Source organism: Sceloporus occidentalis, unplaced genomic scaffold (genome assembly GCF_023333645.1).
Source record: "Sceloporus occidentalis isolate IW3139 unplaced genomic scaffold, rSceOcc1.0.p SCAF_2, whole genome shotgun sequence".
Classification (NCBI taxonomy): Eukaryota; Metazoa; Chordata; class Lepidosauria; order Squamata; family Phrynosomatidae; genus Sceloporus; species Sceloporus occidentalis.
This window is the reverse complement of record NW_028316982.1, coordinates 79,929,366-79,945,455: the sequence shown is the minus strand read 5'-3', so window position 1 is coordinate 79,945,455 and position 16,090 is coordinate 79,929,366. Positions and strand designations below refer to the sequence as shown.

Here is a 16,090-nt window from a genome sequence, read left to right as displayed (position 1 = left end):
CCCACAAAGACTCCCAGAGTTTAACAGGTTGCTTTAATTGTTTTCTTCAATAGGGAACAACTGAAGGTGCATCAACCCTGTAGAAATAATGCAGTTTGATTCTACTTTAAGAGCAGTAATGCCATCCAATGGAATCCTGGGATTTACAGTTTTACAAGGTCTTTAGTCTTCTCTGCCAAAGAGTGCTGGTGTCTCAAAAAAAAAAAAAAAAAAAAAAAAAAAAAAAAAAAAAACCACCCTACAAATCCCAGGATTCTGTAGGATGGAGCCATGGCAAACTGGTGACAAACTGCAATATTTCTACAGTGTAGATGTCCTCCTGAGAAGTAAACCCAGAAACTAGCCAACATGGTGAATAAGAGGTTGAGGACCAAGGCCAGGGAGTTGTTTATTCACTTCCATAGCGCGTTATAGACGGGCCTTTAATACGCCCCCATCACGTGCTAGGGGTTGGCCGAGGACCTAGCATCCATACCGGCCTCACCCCAGCACGTGACAGGGGCGTAAAGATGGCGGCGCCCTATACACACGGGCACCGCCATCTTTACGTGCTGGACGCATTGCGTCCGCACGTATCGCCCTGGAAATGACGCCGCAAATGCGCCCCTTGTGCTTTGCGGTGCCTCTTCCGGGGCCTGGAAGGAGCGCGATTTCCACGCTCTTCGGCAGCGTCCGGGAGCCGCGCCGTTTAAAGGCTGCGGCTCCCGGACGGTGCAAGCGGTGGCAGTAGCAGACCGACACAATCCAGCGGTCTGTAACGCGCACTTGTTAGCGACTTGCTGGGGCCAACCCAAGATGTTTTGCTGCCTGAGGCAAAGAATGTTTGCCATCCCACTCATGTGAAGAAACCTCCTAGACAAACAATTGAATCTGTAATACCAACAGTAGGAGAGCATTCTCTATCACACTTGTGAACAGTAAGCTAGCTTTTGGGGCTAAGTTAGGTGTAGAGCAAACTATGGGAAACACACTACTCCACATCTGCTACCTTCGAATACTGCCTAATAGTGGAGCTGAGCTTGTTGTTTTGTGTTCAATAAGGAAAAGGAAGAGAGCCGGTGCAATTTAGCCATTTGAGTGGTTAGACTAGAACTCTGGGAGATCAGGGTTTGAATTCCTCCTCAGCCCTGGAAACCCACCAGGTGGGCTTGGGAAGTCACATGCTTTCATCCTCAGAGGAAGGCAATGGCAAACCTCCTCTTGATCAAATCTTGCCACAAAAACCTCATGATAAATCCACCTTAAGGTTCCCATAAGTCAGAAACAACTTAAATGCACACAACAACAACAGAGAAAAGAAAGTCCATTCTCCATGCTCACTGAGTTCAACAGGATGCACATTTGTGGACTGCTTTTGTTTTCAAGAATATCCAAGATGCATTGTGACAAATTTGTTTGGCTCTGACCAAACAAATTACATTTTTGCTTTTATAGTGTAGCACAATGACATTGGGAGAAGGTGGGAAAGTTGCCTCATGTAACCACTGGCACGAGAAATATATTCCTATGCACCATTTCATACCTATATTTGGCACTGTCAGAATCAGGAATTTGCAACAATTGTAGTTTATGCACTCTTGTGTGACCCACTGTAACTCCCATTAGAACAGGACAATTTGCTACAGACAGACCCTTTTTTAAAATGATGGCATTAAACTACTGGAACCTTAACATTATTTAGGTTTTATCGTAATGCAGTAAAAATCACCCACTGTTACAACAACCTTAAAACATATGAATTAGGCTATTTCGGTAACCTTTAAAGATGTGTTATTCTTTGTCATATTACTGAATCATAAGAAGGGGCTAGTTACCTCTAAGAGGTTTAAATTTCTTATCTATTAAAGTAATACTAGCAATCTGGTTTTTTCCTAGGCTATTGAGGAAAGGTTAGAATGAAAATTGGACTTTAGGGAGTACCTTCTATTCCAAGAACAGGCTGAAAACATCTCAGCTGCAGAAAGCAAAGTCAGGTTCTCTTTACAGAGCAGTTATCAAGGGAAATGACTGGTGATAACTTTATTGATTAAAGCAGCTCCAAAAAATTCAAACTTTGGCCACTCTGAAGCTATTCTGCAGCCAGACAATTTCAGAGGTTGCAGTGGCAGCATGAAGACAGCAAAAGACTCTAATGGGCTTTATCAAACACAGATGGGGATTTACAGTGATTTAATGATGCAGTTAATTTTATATTTAAGTGCAATACATAAATGGACCTGAACATTTTATGAGAGGAAAGTCATGATGCTAGCTTATGTTATTACCCAAGTACAAACTAACATATGCAACAAATCTCATACATACACACACAGACGGGCAACCCTACATACTAGAAAGAACTGCCAGGTATTTTCTCAAAACAGGAACAATTAAGGCTGTATCTTTAAGCCATCGCATGGGGCTCTGTGTGACAGACATATCTCTTATACGGGGAAAAAAACCTATACAAAATTTATACATCAGCCTTGAATAACATAGGTGACAAGTTAGGCATATAAAGAATATTCTCAAACTTTTTTGTCCTGATTGAGGTCCAAAACACAGTGCAGTTTGAGACCACTTTAACTGCCCTGGTTCAGTGCTGGGGAACCCTAGGAATTATAGTTCATTGTGCCCCAGAGCTCTCTGACAGAAAAGTGTCCCACAAAACTACCGTTCCCAGAATTACCTAGCCTTGAACCAGGGCAGTTAAAGTGGCCTCAAACTGGATTATTTCTGTAGTGTGTTTTGGACCTGAGAAAATATGTTTTGACATCTTGTTATATAGCCAGTGGGGAAAACAGTTAATCCCATAACCCATTTTTTCCCATTTGGGGAATTTTAGTGAACATTTCACACAGGGTTTTAATTTTAAAAATTATTTATTTGATATATTTCTATATTGCCTCCCAGCCGCAAGGACTCCTGAGCTGATGGACAAATAAAAGCAATTAAAATAACACAAATAATTTTTAAAAACCACACACACACTGAAATACTTTTTAAAAAACCAGTCTGAAAACAATCCTAAAATAAATTTCAAAATGGTTGTTGTTGCTATTGTTGTTGTTGTGTGCCTTAGTTTTCAACTTATGATGACCCTAAGGCAGGAGTTTCTTGGCAAGATTTATTCAGCTGCCTTTGCTCCACTGATCTCTGGGGCTTGTCTGCCACTGATTTAAGCCATGTCTTCAAGAAGTGAATGGCCTGTTCAAACTCTTAACAGGAGAACATTTTGTTGCAGGCTTCACCAAAGATTTCAATGCAAAGCATCTGAAAACTAACACAGAGTTTGGAAATAACTAGTTAAAGAGTTATGTTTTGAGTAGTTACTTCCTTTGGCCTACAAGGCTTAGCAAGTTAATATGTTAGTTAACAGCACATGCTACCATACCTTGGAAATATCTAGTTATGTATTAGTTTTTCCCCTTCTGACAAAAAGGCTTCACTAGTAACACTTACACTTTTCATGGTGCAAGGGTTGAACTTGGGACCCCTGGACCTTGCATATAAAATGTATTGTCTCATATTGATCTAATTCTAGATAAGGGGGAAGGAGAAGAAGCACTTATTCAGTAGTTACAAAAAAGATAAAAATAAAGTCCACATATGCTCAGAAGCAACCAGGATATTTTCCACCCTTAATTCATAGACTGATCTCTGTAGTCACTTCAAACTGCCCTAGATCAGTGTCCTCTAGAATGAAGACATCATTCCTAATTAACATTTTTCAATCCAAACAAACAATCCACTTCATCTGAAGAATGAATGAACAGCATACATGTTAATTGGTAGAACTAAGAGGGGCAGGGAAGAAAAGGTCATTGCAAATTTAATGGAAGAGATTGTTAGATTCTATGCTTTAGGATATCCTTCTAAAACCCAGCTGTTTCTAATTGTTTTGCACTACCATCCCTAGCCATAGATTATGGGGATGTGCAGACCAGTGCAGAAGGCACTTTAAAAAAAACTGCAAAAGGTTTACTTTTGAAGGAATCAGCAATAAAATGCCTTCTAAGGGACACCAGCGACACCTAAACATGACATTCTCTGAAAATCCCATGGCTTCTTCTTAACACTAACAAATGACTTAATGAACTAAAACTTATGATTAATGCAACAACCTAAATATCTGCCTTCCCAATTATAAATATCATTGAATTAATATCTTTTTTACCAAGAATCAGTGTTTAATTTTTAAAACTTAACACTGAGTGAAAGACAATGAAACAAAACTTTGCCTGGCACTACATTACGGAACGGTTCTGGGGCCTGCAAGAAAGAATCTTGGTAAAACAGTGAAAATCTCATCACTATAGTAGTAATTTGACATGTCATAATGGTTTGGACTATGACTCTGGAGGGCAGGGTTTGATTCCCAGCTTGGCCATGAAACCCACTGGGTGACTTTGGGCAAGTCACTGTCTTTCAGCCTCAGGGGAAGGCAATGGCAAAACTCCCCTCAACAAATCTTGCCAAGAAAACACCAAAGGTATGCCTTAGGGTCACCATAAGTCAGAAACAACAACAGCAGCAGCAACAACAACATAGTAGCAGAAAAGGTTTCTCACTCTTTGTACAGTATTCTAAAAAAATTAACCTAAATGCTGGGTTTCTGTTTCTTATGTAGTTCCTATACTCATTGCCTCTGAAGCAATTGGGCCTGTGCCTACTAAGTGTTTTCCTCAAAATCTTCTCACTGCTTATCAAATATATTTTCTGTCTTTAGGATATTTGAGGGCTGTTGTTGTTTGGGGGCTCACCAGGCCCTTCAAACTGAGATTAATGGATTAATGGATGGCTGTGCTCAGTTCTGACTATCTCGTTACCAGAAAGATAACAACAGATTGGAACGAGTTTGGAAAAGAGTGGCAAAAACAGCTCAGAATGCTCAGGGATTGATTTGTGAAGGCAGATTACACAAAGTGAAACATATATCTTAACTACAAGATAACCAGGAGGAAAAAAAATCAAGAAATCTGTCTACAAATAACTGACGAGACGAACTTTATATAAGACTAAGCAGTATTTTGGGGAATACTAGCTTAAAAAATCAGAGATGATGTGATTACATTTATATATGAAAAAAGCAATTGTTTCTACCAAGAAATACTTTAAAAAGTCATCTTTTTAAAATTTGTTTTATTGGAGGAATTTCCCCTATTATTTTTTAATATCTATCTAGCTATGATCCATTGTTGGAGAGAAATAGATTTGCAATCAAATAAGCACAAAGAATACATAGATTTTCAGGAAGATAGAGATCTTGTCAATTTCCCCCCAGTCATATCAAAATAAGATAAACAAATCATGAAAACCTGTGGAAAACACAGGGTTTGGTCTTTGAAGCCACCATTGTAACTGGGGCTGCTGCTACACTGCAGAATTGATGCAGTTTAACATCACTTTAACTGTCATGGCACAATCCTAGGAAATCCTGGGATCTGTAATTTGTTTTGGCTCCAGAGCTCTCTGACAGAGAAGGCTAAATATCTCATGAAATTACAAATCTCAGAATTCCACAGCATTGAGCCATGGCAGTTAAAGTGGTGTCAAACTGCATTAATTCTTCAGTGTAGATGCAGCCTGAAGGTAGACTTCAAAATTCATTTTATTGAAATAAGCCCCCTCCGCAATTTCTGATGTGTTACAGTTTTACAAGTTTAGGAACAGGCCTGCAGTGGCAAAACTGGAGGTGGAGCACTGCCCAGCCCAAATAAGAATTCTGGCCTCCCAATGAAATTTTCCTTCTCTCCCCAAATTTCTAGTATCACAGAACATGATACTCTGAAAAATGTTCACACCAGAACTCCTGTATTTGTTCTGTTAGCATCCTTTTGGTAACTTTACCTGCCCCTTTTCTTTGGACTGTTACTGTTGTTGTGTGCCTTTAAATAATTTCTGAATGATGGCAACTCTTAGGCAAACTAGTTTGTCTAAGAGTTGTCATAATTCAGAAATTACTTAAAGGCACACGGAGGGCAAATTGGTAAAATCCTATGGATAGAGACAAGGATTTTAAAATCCAGGTGTTGTTTGTCAGATGCATTGGCATGAAAGAGAAATAATGCAAAAATAATCAGAACGGAAAGCTCCTTTGTACTTTTGGAATTTAACGAAAGTAAAAAGGAGCTAGTTTTGATGACTTTGCGTTCAGGTTATTTTCACATTTTTTCTCTTTCGTACAAACGTCATCTGAAAAATAACTTGTAAATGTGAGTTTTTTTCAACTTTCTATTCAGTTTAACCCCGAACATCATCTGAAAAACAACCCGCAAATGTGGGTTTGCAGTTTAAATTTAGTTTCTGCACGGGATTCATCCCATGTGATAAACTCCTTTATCTGTATTTTCAAATGTTTAACTGAAGTAGCTCCAATTCTAGAAAATTGTGCAGGGAAGGAAAATTTTAACCGCTCTGAGTCCCAGTTCATTATGAATCCCAGTGCATTATGAATCCATGCTAGCAATAATCCAGGGCCAACTTTTAAAAGGCCCTGACTGTGTGGGTTAGCTGCTTGTGCAAATTCATTCCATTGTTCTTTCCACAGAAGGGAAGCAGCAGTCTTGCAACTGTGATGGTACATTGTCTGGAACAGGAGATTGTGTGCAGGTAGAGTGGGCCTGCCACATTGTTGGGCTAGCTAAAGTGGCTGGGAGCATCCACCATTTGCCTCACCCCATATTATTTAGTGGAGGTGAGTGTCCATGGATGCACTGAATAATATGGGGCTTATTTTTCCCCCTATGCATGAAGCTCCTAGAATTTAACCTCTATGGATGGGAAGGGTCAACTGTATTTGTCTCTTCAACACTGAAGAATCAGGTGACTGATTCCTAAAATGTTTATAAAGAAATCTTACCTGGTGAGGTTCAATGCCCATTTCTGTCAAGGCTGACTGGAAGAACATTTTGGCTGGCTTTCCTACCACTTCTGATTGGATATCACAGGCGTACTAGGAGACAGGACAAATGAATATTAAGTCACACAGCTTAATTTTTTGAATAATTTGCACAATGAAAACTTAGTCATAAATATGAAAATGTCCTTGTTTCATGGGACACCCATGATGGTCTGCTCTGCCACACTTATATTTCTGTATTTAAGGGGCAACATCCTTCTACGAATATCCTATGTCTGCCAGTAAAATAGCAAGACCCACATTTGTATCTTATTCTTTGGACTAACATCACTAACATCACATATGAACACTAAAATATTAAAAATGGATCTTACATGAGTCTGTCTGCAAGTATTTTGATGACAACCCAGTAATCAGCAAGAGCCATCATGGCTTTGTCAAGAACCAATCCTAACAAACTAATCTTGTATTTTTTAAACAGATCATTAGTTTAGTAGATAGTAGGAATGCTATGGATGTCATTTATCTGGATTTCAGCAAAGCATTTGATATGCGCATGATAAATCCACAAAATGGATCCATAATTGAATGGAAAACCATGCGTAAAGAATCATCATCAGTGGCTGTGCTTCAAACTGGAAGTAGGTCTCAAGAAGTGTGCTGCAGTGTTCTGCCCTGGGGATGATGCTCTTCAATATTTTTCTCACTGATTTAGATGATGGGATGGAGGGAATCTTTATCAAATTTCTGGATGTGACAAAACTGGGATGAGACAAAACTGGGAAGGGTTGCTAGCACCTTGATAAATTAGAAAATTGGGTTGAAATGAAATTTAATAGAGACAAATGCAAAATTCTACATTTAGGGCACAAAAACCAAATGCAAAGGTATAAGATAGGGGATACTTGGCTCAGCAGTATTACATGCAAGAAGGACCTTGGGATGAGTGTTGATCATAAGTTGAACATGAGCCAGCTTTGGCTCATGATGCTACAGCTAAGAAAGCAAGTGGTATTTTAGCCCACATTAATAGAACCATAGCTTCTAAGTCAAGGGAATCCCTTTCCCATAGAATCAGAAGAGGCCACAAGAGCCATCCAGTCCAACCCCCCTGCCATGCAGGAAATCTAAATCAAAGCATCTCTGACACATGACCATACATTTTTGGATTGATTCCTATGGGGAAGGGAGGAAGATGGAGAGAGAGAGATTGCAGGGCATCCCCATAGCCAAGCAACCCTTGCCCTCCCACATGCAGACCCATAGGGCTCTCCTCTGCTTTCTTTAAACACTGTTTTTGGATTGATTCCTATGGGGAAGGGAGGAGGATGGAGAGAGAGAGATTGCAGGGCATCCCCATAGCAAAGCAGCCCCTGCCTCCCCCCCCCCCCCGATGCAGACCCATAGGGCTCTCCTCTGCTTCCTTTAAACTCCGTTTTTGGATTGATTCCTATGGGGAAGGGAGAAGGATGGGGAGAGAGAGATTGCAGGGCATCCCCATAGCCAAGCAACCCCTGCCCCTCCCCAAGATGCAGACCCATAGGGCTCTCCTCTGCTTCCTTTAAATTCCGTTTTTGGATTGATTCTTATGGGGAAGGGAGGTGGGGGATTTCAGTAAGCCGAGGGACTCAAGGAGAGGCAAGCTCCAAGCCCCAAGCCTCCCTTCTTCCTGTTTCCTGGGAGCAGCGCCAACTTCCTCTCCCGAGCCATATTGCGGAGGAGGAAAAGAGAATGTTTCCCTGGTGCTAGAGCTCTTCCCCAAAGCCTCTCCCCTGCTGGGAGAGTGCTTCTCAGCCTCGCTGACATCAAGTGAAGGTAAAAAAAAGTTCCTTCCTTTCAGTCCGTGTATGCTCAAATCAGTGTATACCAAATCTGCGTATAATGAGGGTGGACTGTAATTACATTATTTCTGTTTTTGATTTCAACAGACTTCGAGGGATTGTTGTTGTTATTGTTGCTTGGTGGGTATGTTAGGATGGGGGTCATAACTACTGCATTAGTATTGGGGGAGTCTGGAACTTGGGGCCTCAGGCAGGCTTCAAGAACTGCCAATCCTTTTTCTAATATAAAGTATTTGTATCTAAACACATGGTTGTATGGTACAGCACTTAAGCCTTGTATACTTTTGAGTTATACCTCTAATGCCTTCATGTACACTCCAACATCGAGTTTCAGACCATCAGTTTCTTTATAATAGCGTCTGAAAATAAAAAAGTTCAAAGGTAAGCAGAAATTGAACTTGTTTCTCCCTGATACAAGATAGCAATTTGTCTTTTATAAGCATCAGAATTGGCACTGTAGGCAGATCACAGAATGAAAATTAAACTAGATGTAACAAAATGTCACAGGCAAACTTCAACAGTCAAGGAACACACACACAGTCCTCAGAGGTTCATTGTACTGACATCCTGTGGTTTTCAAAATGACCATACCAGATGCAGAGAAGATGAGGCAAAGGCAGTGGTGGGTTCGTTGTGAAGAGATCTGCAAGAGACATCTTTCTTTAAAATGAACTTTTATTCAATATAACTTTACAAAACACAATAGAACAAAATAAAATTTACATCCTGAGAGCATGACTTAGCAAATCATGAAATACACACATATATGATCAGACTTGTATCTGTAGCCTTCAATTTAAGCTGTCATTCCAAAGACCCACATGAGAACTGGGTGGCTGAAGATTATCTCTGTTTCTGTTTATAAAAGAAATAAATAGAAATCAATCTGTAAACAAGTGTTCCGTGCCTTTTTTTGTTAGTCTATCAAAACCACATCCCCCGTCCCAGATTTAAGTCTGCAATCCTAGCTAATGCTATACTTATTCTAAAGTACTGGCCAACAGCTAGGGGAAGGGTGTGAATTTTCTGATAAAAATAATGCAACTATTTGTCTGATTATCATAAATATATATTTTGTCCACGTGCTTTCCATATGGGCAAATAGGTAGGTAAGTGAGTAAAGACTGCCGGAATTCTGAATTGTGGCACCCAACTGAGCTTTTTTAAAAAATAAAACAAGATGTGAGGTACAGACTTTAATCTCCACTGTCATGTCCAATAAATCTCTATGGATGGGAATATTTTGTTTTATCAAAAATGGGTGAATTCACTAGTGAGATGGCAATCGTTCAGAGCACCTTCCTGCATATACACATCTTTAACATGTATGTCCTTATATGTGAAGCGGCCCTTACTATTAGCATTTCATTGACTGAATCAAACCAGGAATGCAAGATTAAGTGGTCTGGAGTGTCCTGTCTAGGCTTGATAAAACAATTCTAACCATTTTCTTTGGAAATGCTAAGATGGGATTTACTTTCAAGTAACCATGCTTAGCAATAAAAAGTAATAATGGCTTTTTCTTCAGTGAATGTTCAGAATATTATTTAATAGGTTTCCCATTTTTAAAGAAATTGTGAGAAACCCAGTCTAATGCAACTGCATTCTTTTAGCCTCTATAGACAGACAGGTAGAGAAAAAAACTGTGTAAGATAAGCAGTCAGATAAGATTTTATGCTTTATCCTTCTACCATTTTCGATTATTCAGCACAGCCTCTCTTTAAAATGACCACTTGACCTTTGCTAGAACAGCTATTAACCTTCTATAGTCTAGCGTAAACAGCTTAATTTTCTGACAGTGGCATGACAGAAGAAATTACAAAGCCAATTCCCATTCTCTGCCTAAAACAGATGCTAAATGTAAATCACTCCATTTTCAAAAGGAGAACATTCTGCTCCAGTAACTCCAAGGCTCCAGGTTTCTAGAGAGGACTCTAAAATTTTAGTAGAAAGAGGTTCACTTATTTGAAGTGAAGTTGAAGAAGTGAGCACGGCGAACACTTGTATGCTTCATATAATGCTGCTGATAGCACATGAAAAAAAAAGCATGCTACCACTTCCTTTATTACCTAGTACCACACATGCACTGTTTTCAATCAAGAAAAATTCATTTGGCTTTTTTCTCACAAGACAATTACAGATTGTTTTCCTTTGGACTCTCCTATAAGTGCCAATAAAATCATGTTGAACATCCATTACAAAGCTTGTGTATTTTTGCAAAATTTATTTCACTCAGATCAGCTTTCATAGACCCACAGTTATCAGATATTACGCACAGAAAGCCAGCAGTAAACTGTAGTTCCTCCATTAAGCCTCTCTTTCCCATCTCATCCAGTACTGCCTGTTATGAACTGAAACAACTCCAGAATCTCAGCTAGAAATCACCAGCTTTGTGCATGTATGTGCCTCTTGACTATGGTGACCCTATGAATATCATAGGGTTTTCTTAAGGAAAGAATACTTAGAGATGGTTTTACTAGTTCCATCCTCTGAAATACAGTACATGGTATCCATTGGCAGTCTCCCATCCAAGTACTAACCCGAGCTGACCCTGCTTAGCTTCCAAGATCGCATGGGATCTGGTGCCTTCAGGGCATTTAGGCCCTGCCTCCTTTTAACTGGTGGTGCTAGGAATGCAAACGATGATCTTCTGCTATATATATAGTTTAATGCTGAGCTAAATGGAATCCCACCCCAAAATAAAGGTTGGAAGATTCTGGAAATTGTAGCCCTTGGCCAAAATCCAATAGCTAACCCCAATTAGATCTGATACTTTGAACTACTGAAATTAATGTAAGTGCTGACCTACCCTGAAGTAACTGAATCAATGAGTTTACTCTAGCTGAGACTAGCAATAGGATTTAGAATCTAAAAATTAAAATTTTAAAGTTCAGAGCTGTACTTTCCCACATAATGTGCAATGTTGTACTTCTAAACAAGTGAACATTTACACTGTTTTCCTGGACTCCAGGATACTGGACTGATATATTGTTACAAGAAGGCTATTGTCAAGGAGTCTACAGTAATGTAGACATGCTTATACAGTTACATTATCCCCAAAGCAAACATGTTACATAATAGCATCTTATTTGTTACTTGAAAACATTTGGGTGAATTTAAGAACACACAGGTCAGAAAACTGAAACAACCAAAATTTAGCAAAAGAAGTGAAAGGAAGTTGAGAAGCAAGCAAAGCTGGTCAACCTACAGCGGCATGTAGGTTGTATTTCCAGTATTTGGAGAACTGTATAATGGTTCAACTTACCCTTTTCCTAGAGACAGCAGAACTGGATTCTCCAGACCAATGAGAACTCTGAAGGCATCATTAAGATTTTTGTAAGAAAAGTTGTCAGCTGCATCACCGATCACCACACAGTTTGGGTTTGCCTTATCAATGCCATCAAATTCAGAGACAACATCTAAAAAAATCCCAAATATAGGCACATTTGAATTAAAAAAGTTTCTTTTAGAAAGGTTTTTTATACATATTTGTTTCCACATCTTCTATCTAGCTGAGTTTTTTCTTAGCAGTATCAGGATTAGGATGATGGTGAGGGGGTGCTGCAGAAACACAGATTTTCACATGGGATTGCAGAAGATGTCTACAACAATGCAATAAATAACACTTGTGTTGGGAAACAATGGGATTCTACTCTATCTGAATCCCTACAACATGCCAGTTAAAGAGTAGCTTCCTCCAAAATCTGTTACTGAGTATGCATGAACAGCAAAATACAGAGGAAGGGGACAGCAGATAAACCAGCTAGCCCCCAATATGTTAAAAACAAACAAACCCATAGATTTGGCCACTAAAATGAAAATCGTAAGAAAGGAGGTTGTTAAAAAAAAGTCATCCCTTGATATATTTTGGCATTCAGAAGCCTTCAAATAGTCTCCACAAGGTTCAAGATGTTTTTGTTTACTTATGCAAGGTTTACCTAAACTGGTTGTTTCATTTCACACATGCATATTGTTAGTTCTGAACAAAGTGTTTGCAGAAAGACGTGTAACTGCTCTTCTTTTTTGTGATGTAGGAACCTATACGTATTCTTTTCATGCTATTTTTGCCCTTGGTACCAATTTTTTTGTTAAAGAAGTAATGCCCTAGAAGGTATCAACCGCATTAACTACAGTACGTATAACTGTATTACAAGCTTTCAAGCAATCATACATTTGATCCTTCATTTTGATAAATGGATGCAAACTGATTGGACTGCATTAATCCTATCCTTCATAGAGTTATACATTCCAACTGCTATTCAAATTCTCTTGTATTTTGGGGAAAGCCTTGAGAGAAAAAAGAAAAAAAGGCCAAATTATTCTATTTCATATATCCACAGAGAATTCCATTCTCAACCAGTTAATCTTATGTAGCCAAAGTAGCAGCATCTTATTGACATTAGTTATCAGCCGGCTTGGGGTAAGGGACACAAACTTTTGATGAAGGAAAAATGTTTCTTAAAAATAAAATATTAAAGTTGGGGGGGGGGACCATGTGCTTAGTGGGCACAGAATTATGACTGCTACAAGAAAAGGAAGCAGAAAACAGAAAGAGAGATATCATGCAAGTGAATATCCTAAAGATCGGTATTGCTAACTGGCATTGTGTACAGTTTACACAGGAATAATTGTTGTAGATCTGACTCTTTTTTAAATCACAAAATATAATGGAAGAACACAAGAAAGGACAATTAAAAATCCAAGACAACCAATACCTCATATCCCAACAGCAAGTTGCAGCATATCATTTTGGGGACTTTGCACAAGGCTCTCTTTTCAGACAATCTAAGTGTGATGATAAAATTCTCAAGCTGTAGTAAAATGATGTTTTATGCCCATGCAATGCAACCTTCCCCCACCGAGTGTTTCTTTGCTAGTGTGCCACGATTTCAGGTCAGGTCATAAGCTACAGGGCATCTCAAAATGTAGACACTTGATTGTTGGGAAACCAAGCAAATGTACCTGCAACGTGGCAAGCAGACATTTGAAATCAACTTGACACCACAAATGTGCAGTTCAGCACTTTAGTTATGTCCAGGGACACAACTTAAGAGCAAAAGTATATATCACTGTTTTCCCAAAAGTGATGCTTTGGATTTTCAAGATAAATTGACATATCTGAAAATGTGGCCTTGTGGGTACTTGGAAAAAAGGACACAGGATGGAAGAGGATCAACAATAATGCTGAAAGTAGAAAACATTTTATTAGAGAACACAGTATGCCCATGGATTCAGGTGTCATGAATACATAAAATACACCAGATCAGTTATTGTGAGAAACTTGTGCTTGGAATCAATCACCAAAATAAGCATGTGCAAAGGTACTGCTTTTCTTTAAAAAATATATTCAAAGTTGGGCAATATATCTCATCAACTGTGCAGGTGTTCACAGGTAAATTTATAATTCAGATTCTGTATGAGGTTCTGCTATGTGCTTACGACAAACATTATCCCTTTTGAAATTGTATACACTAGATTTTTAAGGTTCATAACTGGAGTTCCAACTGGAGTCTGCCTCATGTAACTTTGTGGCTAGAGGCAGGGCAAACCTCTGTAGAGCTCATAGATGAGATGGGTGTACAATTTAAACTTCTATTTGATGTTCATGGCCCTCTTTTTAGATATACAGAAGTTGAGAGCAAGTGTGGTCTAATGGTTTTAGTGTCGGATTAGGAGATCAGGATTCGAATCCATGCTCAGCTATGGAAACCCAATGAGTGACCTTGGGCGAGTAACACTTTCCCATCCCCAGAAAACCCCATATTAGGTGTGCCTTAGGATCATCATAAGTCAGAAGGCACACAACAGCAACATATAAAAGTTAAAGCTACTATCCAAGAGCATATTTGGAGCAGAATAATGAACTGTATTAATATTAATTTCATTCTCCTCTTACACTTTGGCAATATCAAGAAGCTAGTGCCACATTTTAAGAAAAGAGGAAGACTACACTACAGGTGGAGTGATTCGGTCAAGGAAGTCATAGCCCGGAGTTTGAAAGACCTTGGTTGAGCAAGGCAGAACATTTGACGACCAGGGATCTTGAAGACTTCTCATTTATAGGATCATTATACATTGGAATTGACTTCATGGTAAATAAAAAGGTGACACATTTTGAATAATCACTGAAGGTTTTGTAAACCTTGGGTTATAAAAGCTGGATGTGGGCATCAGGAATCAGCACTCTCCTCTCACCCCTCTTCTCTCTGTGTTACACAAAGCACCTTGGTTTGTATTTAGCTTCTTGACTTTCCACTCATTCCTTCCGTCATGCACCAGCTTCAGCACAAATATCTCAGTTTCCACAAAGCCTGTGCTCCACATTATGTCAACAATAGGAAACACTGGCTTAATAATGGTTAGCAGACCAGGAAACCAAGCCAGGGTCTGCCAGGATCTTCACACCAAATCTGACATATAATGAAACTAATATGAGCTCTATCACTATGCCAATTCACAGACTTGAGTGGTTTTCTGAACTGGGCCATTCATATTCACAACTTATTTCTCCCCTTCATACCACATTTTTAGCATCATTTTGAGCCACTGCCTCTTTTATTTGACTTCCCACTCATTTTCTTTTGCCTGAATTTGATAATGTTTCTTCCTTCAAGTTTCTATTTTAATGTGCAGATTCTGTAGGGTATATTCCTACATATCTTCTTACCATCACCCTAATTAAATCTCTGTTTCTCTGAGGGACACATATCCATAAAGGCTTGAACATTTCTATCTATTCAGAAATCAGAGTTGTTATTGTTAAACTTGAAAGGATGGATTTATTTTAAACAACATTGTACACACACCCTGGTTAAACCTAACCAATTTACGTGATGTGAAGGATTAATGTAATGAGCACCAAATACAACCATGTGTTTTTGTTTAAATCTCTCGAACTAAATCAATTGAGTCTTTCATTTGCAGCTTGATGGACCAGATGCACCTGACTGTTAGCAGTCCAGCTGAGGCCCTCAGACCTCAATCTTTAGGGATTTTCATGTTAGCAAAGTGATCAGCTATCCCTTACTGTGGGTGGACACATAGCTAAGAAAGAGGCTTGGCTGGACTGGATTTGCAAAAGAATTCAACACAGAGAGGACAGGTCACAACAAACTCTTAGACTTGGGAAAGCTAGTTCTTGAAATATCATGGGCAAAGGAGATAAGAGACAGACATGTCTAGGACCTGAAATGCAGGACAGGCAATGGGCTAGTGTGAAGAAAAAGAAAAGAAAATCATACTGCAGGTATAAAGATAAGGCTATATTGAGCTTCAAATACAGGCAGGGAAATTGAGGAGGAAGAAGGTTCTCCATAAGGCAACAACTGTTACACTGCTCTATGCAATGATTTTGGGAGGAATTAAAATGTTACAGTGAAAAACCAGAAAAATTACAACACAGAAGGAA

General features: G+C 39.1%; 1 protein-coding gene across 4 annotated transcripts in view; it reads right to left on the bottom strand.

Moving 5' to 3' along the window:
* Positions 1–16,090, bottom strand: part of LHPP (phospholysine phosphohistidine inorganic pyrophosphate phosphatase) — a 203,808-nt gene that overhangs the window by 160,599 nt on the left and 27,119 nt on the right. For all 4 annotated transcript variants that reach the window (XR_016280072.1, XM_089510105.1, XM_089510104.1 and 1 more), the window contains exons 3-5: positions 11,948–12,101; positions 8,978–9,041; positions 6,842–6,934 (exon numbers count right to left, since the gene is read on the bottom strand). Coding sequence is in view for 3 of the 4 variants with exons in the window: in XM_089510105.1 (XP_089366231.1) it covers positions 6,842–6,934; positions 8,978–9,041; positions 11,948–12,101 (311 nt within the window). In the remaining variant the exon portion in view is untranslated. The remainder of the gene's footprint in view (positions 1–6,841; positions 6,935–8,977; positions 9,042–11,947; positions 12,102–16,090) is intronic.